This window comes from Anomaloglossus baeobatrachus, chromosome 1, assembly GCF_048569485.1.
Source record: "Anomaloglossus baeobatrachus isolate aAnoBae1 chromosome 1, aAnoBae1.hap1, whole genome shotgun sequence".
Classification (NCBI taxonomy): domain Eukaryota; kingdom Metazoa; phylum Chordata; class Amphibia; order Anura; family Aromobatidae; genus Anomaloglossus; species Anomaloglossus baeobatrachus.
Genome location: NC_134353.1, coordinates 573,512,793 through 573,524,439, shown reverse-complemented (window position 1 = coordinate 573,524,439; position 11,647 = coordinate 573,512,793). Strand labels below are relative to the sequence as shown.

At 44.1% G+C, this 11,647-nt stretch overlaps 1 protein-coding gene across 1 annotated transcript; it reads right to left on the bottom strand.

The window, feature by feature from the left end:
* Positions 1-214: 214 nt before the first annotated feature.
* On the bottom strand, positions 215-7,306 carry LOC142296311 (relaxin-3-like). Its single transcript, XM_075339752.1, has 2 exons — positions 6,953-7,306; positions 215-771 (listed from the first exon to the last, which is right to left on the bottom strand). Exons 1-2 carry the CDS (start codon positions 7,176-7,178, stop codon positions 428-430), a joined length of 570 nt encoding a protein of 189 aa, XP_075195867.1. The 5' UTR covers positions 7,179-7,306; the 3' UTR covers positions 215-427.
* Between the last annotated feature and the right edge of the window lie 4,341 nt (positions 7,307-11,647).

Here is an 11,647-nt window from a genome sequence, read left to right as displayed (position 1 = left end):
CATGCTGATGTAGATGGATCTTCCAGCCAATTACACATACCAACATACCACAGGTCCCCAGATTCTTTGGCATTGCATGTTAAATTTGGTTTCCAGATACTATGGTCTGAAAAGGCTATTGTATGCTAAAAGTGTTGTAACCTAAGGAATACTTGTATACATAAACATTACATAAACATTACATCCTACTGAAATACTAAATGACCAAGAAATGTTCCACAGCAAACCAAAAAATTATTTATTGATAAAACTATTAATAGTCACATTAACATATGCAAGCCACAAAAAGGCCTTTGGTTAAAGTACAAATAGCGATCAACCGAAATATTCTGTATAGTAAAAGCAAGTGAAATACTCATGTAGATCACATTACTGCTAAGTCTGTGTACACTGTATACGAATTCTAGGAGCACATCACTACAGCACTTTAGCAAAGAGTGCTGATCTCTGCTTTGGTGCAGCCCCATTTGCAACAAATGCCTGCCACTCCTATAGACAGTTCCCTCCTCCTTCTGGAGGTTTGAATCCAAGGAAAGCCATCAGAACCTGCACTGTTTTCTAATTCACTGGTATCGTCCACCTGCCTTATATATTCACTGAAATCCTCTACTGGTGTGTAATTGTAATCATCATAGGAATGAAAAGTATCCTTCAGTGGCTGCTGTTTTAACTGTATATTTGGCTTTTGAAGCTGGTCCAGGTGAGATCCAAAAAGTGACTGCATCTTTAACTGATGTAGTAGTTCTTGGTTTGTAGAGTCCTGTAAAGTGTCTTAAAACAAAACAAAGCAAAAAAAAAATAATTAAAAAATAAATAAATACATACAGAAGAGAAACAAAACAATCAAATCATTATCATCACCATTTACATACACAATTGCATCTCCTAAAAATGAATGATAATGAGCTACCCGTATAATATGAATGATTCAATAAGCAAAACAACGGTAATAATGATCTCGACACATGAACTAACCTTTAGGTTAACTTAGACACTAGGCTGATGTGCTGTTAAAGGGAATTTGTCAGCAGGATTTTGCTATAAAATCTGAGAGCTGTATAACTCGTCCGAGGATCACATCGCAATGCTTGGACTGGCTGGTGGCTCTCCTGACCCGAGCGTGACAGCTGAACAGAAATACACGTTGTCACGGTCTTGTTGGGAGAGCCAACAGCCAGTCTGAGCATTGCGATGGGATCCTCACACAAGATATACTGCCGTGTGACTGTGCCCTTACTGGACAGCTTGGTGCAGTTTTGATAGTATACATGTTTTCTCAGATGCAGCAGAGCTACGGTAAGTCTTTTGCTCTGTGTATAACCTTGCCCACCACACCCCTGACTGGCAGTTATCTGTGTAATGTTAGCAAGCTGCTAATCAGGGGTGGGGTTAAACAGATTAGCTTGTGTGCCCTGTGCGTGAGATGTAGTCCGTGAGATGTAGTCCGACAGTGGCAATTACGTTTTGAAAAAATACTGATTATATTGAAACTACAACACACAACCTAATGAGTGACACATCCCTGGAATTAGGGTCTCACAAACTATATATTGCTATCTTAGATTAAAAAGCAAAAACCTGTTGATAAATTCTTCTGTGGATAAAAGCTTGCACAAATCTTTCTGTCTCTTCATGTAAGCTCACACAGACTTGATAATGTTGAAATCAGGGCTCTGTGGACTCCTTGTTCTTTTTTATGCTGAAGATAGTTCTTTGGCCTTCAGTTCCACTGGAGTATTGTATTCAATGCAAGAGCATCAGACGCGATATGCTAATGAAGATGCTCTACCCCAGCATATCAGACTCTAGGTCCAGTCACACTAAGCAACTTACCAGCGATCCCAACAACGATAGGGATCGCTGGTAAGTTGCTAGGAGGTTGCTGGTGAGCTGTCACACTGCGACGCTCCAGCGATCCCACCAGCAACCTGACCTGGCAGGGATCGCTGGAGCGTGGCTACACGAGTTGCTGGTGAGCTCACCAGCAACCAGTGACCAGCCCCCAGTCTCCTAGTTACAGCACACATCAGGTTAATTAACCCGATGTGTGCTGCAGCTAAATGTGCACAGAGCAGGGAGCAGCGCACAATGCTTAGCGCTGGCTCCTTGCTCTCCTAGTTACAGCACACATCGGGTTAATTACCTGATGTGTGCTGCAGCTAAATGTGCACAGAGCAGGGAGCAGCGCACACTGCTTAGTGCTGGCTCCTTGCTCTCCTAGTTACAGCACACATCGGGTTAATTACCTGATGTGTGCTGCAGCTACATGTGCACAGAGCAGGAGCCGGCACTGACAGTGAGAGCGGCTGAGGCTGGTATCAAAGGTAAATATCGGGTAACCAAGGACAGGGCTTCTTGGTTACCCGATATTTACATTGGTTACCAGCCTCCGCAGAAGCCGGCTCCTGCTCACTGCACATTAGTTGTTGCTGTCTCGCTGTCACACACAGCGATCTGTGCTTCACAGCAGGACAGCAACAACTAAAAAATGGCCCAGGACATTCAGCAACAACCAACGACCTCACAGCAGGGGCCAGGTTGTTGCTGGATGTCACACACAGCAACATCGCTAGCAACGTCACAAAAGTTGTTCGTTACCAGCGATGTTGCTAGCGATGTTGCTTAGTGTGACGGGGCCTTCTCACTTATTGTTGAAAGCTTCAAAAGGAACCTGAAGACCCACCTCTTCCACAAGCCTACAACCTACAATAACCCTCAGTCCATTACACGACTGCGCAACCAGCTCTGATCTCATCTACTGTACCCTCACCCATTTCCTGTAGACTGTGAGCCCTCGTGGGCAGGGTCCTCTCTCCTCCTGTACCAGTCTGTTTTTGTAATGTTCATGATTGTTGTACTTGTTTGTTATGTATACCCTACTCACTTGTAAAGTTCCATGGAATAAATGGAGTTATAATAATAAATAATAATAATAATCTTCAGCTCAAGCTCTGCTACGAGTGTGAGCCGAGTTTCATGTGACTATGATCCAATCTTAAATATACGAAACTATGGACAAAAGCACAGAATAGGGTCTTACCAGGTAGAGAGAGTGAAAAGACTAAGAATAAACTCACCTATTAGGGTTGAGCCAGTCACAATTCCTAATAGCACTATAGAAATGGTGGCTGACGCAGCCCCAGATATACAGAGATCAAATACAAGAGTAGGGAAACCAGGTATATAACGCGCTGTCACCAAAAGGTCCAGATGTTGATTGATTTAAAGTTCATTTATTTAAGTCAACGCATTTCAGAGAGCTGAGTCTCCTACATCAGGATATTCAAGAAAAATCAACCTTGAATTCTTGATTGTCCTGATGAAGGAGGCTGAGCATCTGGACATTCTGATGACAGTGCGGCATACACCCGGTTTCCCTACTCTGGTATATGATCCAATCTTGTGATTGGACCACAGGTGTGGATAAGAGGGAGAAAGTACTTTCTCCCTCTCCTCCGCTGCCTGTCTGTGTGTATATCGCCGTACACTCGGATGACATCTGAGTGCAGTGTGATGTTTCACAAGCACCCATAGACTTGTATGGGTGAGTGTGATGCGAGACTTGCTGCCAAACGCAGTGTGCTTCAATTTTTTTCTAATGCCAATCCGGCAAGAGAAAAAAATAACAGATGGACACTACCTTGTAGTTTAACACTGGTGTGCGTGTAATCTGATGTTTTACCAGACTGCACTCGTCTGTGTAAAACCCAAGTGAAACCAAGGCCTTAATGACATTGCCTGTATGTTGTATAGCAGCAGAATAAATTTGGAGCAAATCAGGCACGTCCATGATGATATATAATAAATATCTGCCTGTTTTTCTCAGCATTGAGGACACTAAGGGGTACTTTGCACACTACGACATCGCAAGCCAATGGTAGCGATGCCAAGCGCGATAGTCCCCGCCCACGTCGCAGCTGCGATATCTTGTGATAGCTGCCGTAGCGAACATTATCGCTACGGCAGCTTCACATGCACTTACCTGCCCTGCGACGTCGCTCTGGCCGGAGAACTGCCTCCTTCCTAAGGGGGCGGGTCGTGCGGCGTCACAGCGACGTCACACGGCAGGCGGCCAATAGAAGCAGGGGGCGGAGATGAGCGGTACGTAAACATCCCGCCCACCTCCTTCTTTCCTCATTGCAGCCGGGACGCAGGTAAGGAGATGTTCCTCGCTCCTGTGGCTTCACGCACAGCGATGTATGCTGCCGCAGGAACGAGGAACAACATCGTAACATCGGTCCTTCCGAAATTATGGAAACGACGCTACCCCGATCATACGCTTTTGCGCTCGTTAATCGTAGTAAAAAGGATTCACATACTCCAATGTCGACAGCGACGCCGGATATGTGTCACTTTCAATTTTACCCCACCGACATCGCACCTGCGATGTTGTAGTGTGCAAAGTACCCCTAAGAAACGGGCAATGATGTACACCATAATGGCAGTGGTTGGCCAAGTAAACATAGTGGAGCCGATGAAAGACATATCATGATTACTTATCGACATCAGAAGATGTCCAGCAATGCGAATAGGCAACAACCAATGGGACCCAGCTATACCCATCTATAATTCGAAGAAGCAAACAAGTTTGAACAGAAGTGGTTTTCATAGAATAATTGCGGTAAAAAGTAATACTTTCAACATGGAAAAAAGTCAATGTGACTAAACTATGGATGAAAACATAGGAACTGGGATGCAGGAATATGTGTTAAAATATGAAATATTTGGCTGCATTATTTGAAGATAAAGTATGTTCACATGAACTACTGATTTGTTTTTGACTTTGCTGTTTTTCATTCACTTGTATTTTTTTTAAATGATAAAAATAGGATATTAAAGGGGTGATGCAAAGGCTGAAAAAAAAATCTAAATCCCTCTCTATCAATCTAAACTAATTTCTAATATGGCTGTGTTATCTATTATCTATTACTATTGAACACCCCCCCCCCGCTTCCTGTCTGATGATGTTTTGTTTGAGAATCCCATAGCATGCTGGGATACTCAAACAAAGAGTCATCAGAGCAGGGGGCAGAGACTCACTGTTACAGCCTCTGCCCCCTCCCTGAAATGAAGCATCATCAGTGACACTCGTTTCAGGGGCTGTTCTGTCCCTCCCTGCTCACTGTGCAATCAGCACATTGACAGCATTCGTTCTGTTGCAACACTTGCGGGAGTGATGCTGGTCTCTGCATGCCACTAGGTACTCTGATAGCACTGACAGTGTGAGCTTGAGCTGCTAGATCTAGATCTCTACTGATCTGAGCCAGCAGCAGAGCAGACGATGTCGCTGTGCAGATCACAAGCATCACTGATGCCACGTCTTTCAGGGAGGAGATGGAGGCTGTAACAGTGACCAGGATTCTCATTCACTTTGCTGGCATCAGAAAGCCCTTCAGGTTTTGTGACAAACCTGCGAAGAAAAAAACATGACAAAATTGCAACGTGTGCACACAGCCTTGCCGTAAAGTGCTAACTTTCATCTCTTGGTGCTACCTGAAAACTGTTAAACAAGCATGCTAGTTATTATTGAACTATTTTGTTATGGCTTTATTTTTATTTTAAATAGTTAATATCTAATCATTGTAATATTCATATAAAATGATCTGAATGTTCAGTAATCTACTTATAAAACTTATCAGTAGAGGCCTGGACACTATCACTATAATGGCAGAAAACAAGATTTTCAGTATATTAGACCAAGTGACCCATCACCGCACTATGCTCAAAGAACTATGGATAAATCAAATTAGGAAAAAAATAAATAATACATATCATAGATAATATCTGTGTACAGAAGAGGACACGGCAGAGAAACCCTAAAAGCCATAAACATGTTACATTGTTGATTTTACTTACTTTACTAACACTTCTGAAAATGTTTCAATTAATGGAAGAATAGTCGTTAGTTCTGCGCTGCTGTCAGATCGATGAGACGACGAATCATAATAAAGCAGTGGTTTTATTGGACTAAATTGACGCATTTCGAAGTCTCCAACTTCATCAGGATTAGTGATGAGCGAGCAGTACCATGCCCGGTACTCGTATGAGCATTGGGATGCTCAGACAGGCTCGACAATGAGGAACTCGAGCATTTTTCTGGAAGATATTCCGGAATAATGCTCGAGTTCCCCATTGACTTCCATTAGGCTTTGTGCGCACTAGAACTGTGAAGTTTCTCAAGAAAATTTCTTGAGAAACTTCTGGGAGTGGAAGATTTCCGGACCTCCGGAAAAAAATCCGCACCAAATCCGCGGTAAATCCGCATGCGGATTAGCCGCGAATTTCCAGCAGGTTGTTCCCTGCGGATTTTTGCAGGCTGTACTGTCGAAATCCGCAGGGTACCTGCGGAAAAGAATTGACACGCTCATTTTCTCAAGAAATTTTATCAAGAAATTCTTCTGTACTAACTACTAGTAGGGTCTGTGGGTTTCCCTTGTTTTGATGGGAACGCTGTCGTTACGTGCTGCACTAGTTTTCTGTGAAATATGAAGTCTGACGAAGGCTCAAAAGTAAATGTATCTTTAATAAAAAAAATTAAGGTTAAATAACCTCTTACATGCCAGACAAAATGACTGCTCTTTGTAGCCCAATGTAACTTTTACCTCAAAGGCGGCATACAGACTGGGTGGCATATTTTTGACAAACTATCAGACAACTGGGTGCCATTTCCTCAGACATATACAGGGTTACCCTTTATACAAGGCTCTAGGTTTTCTTAGACAAATTGTGCGCCTTTTATATGAGAATTAAGAGATAATTGTCTCCATGGTTTCCGGACTCTTATCTAAATGGACCAAACTAAATGGAGACAAAAGTTCTGAGGAAACGTCATTCCTACTACACAGAGCCACCACACACAGGGACGACTGTACAGAAGCGCCAGCCCCGTCTGCTTCCCGCACGTTATCCGCGCCCTCAGCTGCCCCTCCACCCGCTGCGCCTCACCCCTCACCTGTACTTCGGTAACCGGGGCTCCTCCCATCCTCCTGCAGCAGCCGCTTCCACCGGGACCCTCCGCAGGCGAAGATGACTGCCCTGATAAACTCGCGGCCACATAACTTCACCCCGTACTCGGAAGCCGTTATCGGACTCCTCTTTCCCCTCAGCTCTCCAGGCAGAGCAGACACGAGCATGAGCAGCGCTGCGAACAGCACCGAGCCCCTGAGGAGAAGCGCCATGTGTAGACAGGTGAGGAGCGCTGAGACTCCCGCCACACGGGAACTTCAGGAGGATAATGATAATGCTGGCGGAGCGGCCAAGTTCTCGTCACTGTGCCCTGCTCGGAGCTGCCCCTTATATACCCTCAGACGGAGCATGAGTCACCGTGCCCCCGCCTGTAGCCATCATCACCTCAGTCACTGAAGACACTATCGCCTCAACTTGTCACTATTGTGTCATCATGTTAGTCCTCTCCCTGTATTTCTGGAGACATCCTGCATACAGCCCTTCATGTACTAATATTTGAGTTACATTCGCAAGCACATACAGTTTTTGGCAAGAAATATACTGTAGAAACATTAAGAATGGAACATAAATCCAGTGCTATCCATTGTGCTTAAATGGCCAGATGCCATCACACAAAATAATACATATTGGGAGGAAAGTTCTGAATTTGTGTTTTATCAGTATTATCGATGGCCGCTTCCAGTCATGAAATGGCTAGTGATGGGCGGACCCGGACTGTAAAACTCCGGATCCGTGTGGGTTAAAAAAAAGCACCCGAGCGCTGGCCCCTCCGTGTACTGATCTGATTTGGCAACTCCGGTAATTAAAAAATAAAAATTAAACAAACAAGGGAAAAGCAGGTGCATTATAATTACCAGTGTCCCATGCGGTTGTAAAACTATTTCCAAGGCTGCTCATTATCCTTCATGCATATGCACTGCTTCACCCGCTCACCGGCAGTCCCGGCTTCTGTGATTGGTTACAGTCAGACGTGCCCCCACCCTGTGTGAAAGTGTGTCTGACTGCAACCAATCACAGACGCTGTGTGTCCATATAGTGTATACATAAAATAAATAAAACAATTGACATAGGGTTTGCCCATATTATGATACTCAGCACAGATAAAGCATATGTCTACAGGTTTCAGCCCCTGGCCATGCGCTTATCTTGGATGTGTATCAAAATAAGAGGGACCGCATCTGGGTTTTTTTTAGTATTTAAATAAATAATTAAAAAAATTGGTTTGCGGTCACCCCCCCCCCCCCCCAATTTTGATACCCAGCCATGATAAAACCGAAATCTGGGGGCTAGTATTCTCAGGCTGGGCAGGAACCATGGTTATTGGGCCCCTCAGCCTAAAAATAGCAGTCCGTAGCCACCCAGGATTGTCACATCCATTAGATGCCACAATCCCGGAACCTTATCCGGCTCACCCTGATTCCCCTGGTGCAGTGGTAATCGAGGCAATAAGAGGTCAATTACAGCTCACAGCTGTACTCTGAACTCTAGCTTTCCACAGCTAGTCCAGATTTCCACATACATTATGAATATCATACATATCCACTAGGACTAAACTCTCAATATGGAATAATTTTATACAAAGGTGTCTCATTGACTTAAAATATTGCTGTTATATACTACCTCAAACTAAATTACAATCATTGAATAATTGTTACCATATATTATCTTGCTGTGAATTATTATAATCACTGAATATTTACTAATGTATAGATATATTTTTTTATTGTATATTATTTGGATTTTGACTGAATAATCGCTGCTATATACTGTATGATTAAGAAAATAATTTTTCATCACAATTATTGTATTATGGGATTGTCTCAGCTTTCAATAGGACCCCTTGCTTATTTAAAAATGTTCTACATTAATATTAAATAAATTGTTATTTTTCTGAGCACTTCGTTTTTTCTTTGAAAAGTGGATATAAATTATGGATGGTGCCTCAGTAGTAATTGCAAAAATGGTCAGTATATAGAGACTCATCTTGCAAGCGACAATACCCGAACCTTAACCAGCTCTTCCCTATTCCCCTGGTTCAGTGGCAATCAGGGTAATAAGGGGTTAATGACAACTCCCAGCTGCAACTAAACCCTAGATTAATAAGGAGTGATTTTTATGAGATTACTAATCTATAAGTGAAAAGAAATAAAACACATAACACAGAAAAAATCATTATTTGAAATAAAATACAAGAAAACTCACCCTCTTTCTCCCCTTTATTAACCCCCAAAACACCCAGTTTCGACGTAATCCATACGTGGCCCCATGACGATTCCAGCTTTGCTACACTAATGAAGGCATAGCGTGTGGACACAGAACATGAGTGCATTCTGTGGGCTTCAGGCAGAGACTGAGCTGCAGCGATGAGCGGTGACGTCAGTCAGTTTATCTGCGATCATAGCTGGAGGTTCCCACAGTACCCAAGTTTTGACCGCAGGTAAACTGACCTCAGGTGACCTCATTAAACTCAGTGATCTCCCTTTTGGAGTCCTCAGATTGCACACCTTTGGATTAGCAGCCTTGTGGATCATGGCAGGGATAGGGATGGTTCCGGATGAGAAGTGAGGTATAAACTGGCGGTAGTAATTAGTGAATCCCATAAACCGCTGGATGGCTTTCACACCGTCAGGACAAGGCCACTTCACAATCGCAGACACTTTCTCAGGGTCCATCTTTAAAACAATATCTGAGATTATTTACCCCAGGAAAGGAAGAGAGGTCTGTCCGAAAACGCCCTTCTCGAACCTGGCATACAGACGGTTCTCCCTCAGTCTCTGCAGAATGTAGTGGAAATTCCTCCTGTGAAGAGAACACAAGAATGTCGTCCAGGTAGACAACCATACAAGAGTAAAAAAAGATCAAAAATGATGTCACAAACTCCTGGAAGACCGAAGGGGCTTTACTAAGCTCAAACGACGGTCTTCCAGTTGACCCCTGACCGTATATAGATCAGATTATACTCTCCAAGGAGGTGAAATTTAGAAAAGATTCTGGAGATGGTCAAACAATTCCAGTATGAGTGGCAGCGAATATTTAATCTTCCCCGTAATCTGATTGAGGCCCCTATAGTACAGATAGGGCTGGAAAGAGTCATCTTTCTTTTTCACGAACAAGAATCCTGCACCACCCGGAGAAGAGGACTTTTGGATTAATCGATATGCCAGATTCTCGTTGATATATTTGGATATGGCTTGGGTCTATTCCTGGTAGATTCGGCCTCGAACATGTGTGGAACCTGGAAGTAGGTCAATAGGACAATCATATTGCCTACATGGGGGTAAAGTGTCTGCTTCCTTGTTATCAAAGATGCCTGCGTAAGACCAATAGGCGGATGGCAGGCTTGCAAGATTTGACGGATTCGCTGGCAGTTTGGCAGGATGGATAGATGAAGAAAGGTGCCGGCCATGAACCGTACGGGTGCCGCACTCCTTCGCTAAGGAGACTCTGGCTGCTCATAGGATTCCAGGTGGGGTGCATGACACTTACTGGTTTCTTCAGGCAGGTGTCCATCACCCCTTGGGTGGTCCTCGTAGATAGTAGTAACACGTTACACCAGAGCTCACTTAGCCAACACATTGCAATCAACATAACCATAAATTTTACATTGCAGGGCACGACCACATCCTACGCACCTACCCGCTAAAATATGATCGTTCCAAAAATTTTAATATACTCTTACATGTATATTTATATATACATATAAACATTTAAAAACGAATAATAAAAACTGTTATGATTTTCCTTAGAGTTCACATAAGTTATGCTCAGATGCCAGAGTTCATTTCATAAGTTATGGTCTGAGGCCAAAGTTCATATCACTTGTCCAAATACCGAACGTGGGGGCAACCTTAAAACCAGCAGCCACCTGCAAGCAACAGTCTCACTCTGCTGTCGCTGGCATTATCCATGTAGTCTTAAGGGTACTTTACACGCAGCGATCGTACCGACCCCCGTCGGTTGTGCGACATAGGCAAATCGCTGCCCGTGCCGCACAACCACGCTTACCCACGTCACACGCACTTACCTGGCCTGCGACGTCACTCTGGCCGGCGATCCGCTTCCTTTCTATGGGGGAGGTTCGTGCGGCGTCATAGCGACGTCACATGGCAGGCATCCAATAGAAGCGGAGGGGCGGAGATGAGTGGGACGTAACACCCCGCCCATCTCCTTCCTTCCGCATTGCCAGTGGAGGCAGGTAAGGAGATGTTCGTCGCTCCTGCGGTGTCACACACAGTGATGTGTGCTGCCGCAGGAACGAGGAACAACATCGCTAATAAGCAGAGAACGATTTTTAGTTTCAGGACGACCTCTCCGCGGCAAACGATTTTTACTGCTTTTGCGATAGTTTAAGGTCGCTCGTACTTGTCACACACTGTGATATCATTAATGACGCCGGATGTGCGTCACAAACACCGTGACCAGACGATAATTCATTAACGATATCGCAAAGTGTAAAGCCCCCTATAGAAGACTTCTCAGAATGCGCTTAGTAAGGACTGCAGTTCAGAGATAACATGATCGCTCCTCTCCCATAGGGGATTAATCTAGGTGAAATCCTTTCCTCCCAAATGAAACATAAGAAAGGCCAGCTTGACCTGATCTGAAGCAAACTGATGAGGCAATAGCTCAAAGTGCAGCGTGCACTGGTTAACGAACCCTCAAAATTGCTTTTGGTCACTAT

Coding starts and splice junctions, on each gene's coding strand:
- LOC142296311 (XM_075339752.1), bottom strand. CDS start 7,178: ATGGCGCTTCTCCTCAGGGGCTCGGTGCTGTTCGCAGCGCTGCTCATG. Junction 772..6,952: donor CCCCGGTTACCGAAGTACAG/GTGAGGGGTGAG, acceptor TTTTGTTTTAAG/ACACTTTACAGGACTCTACA.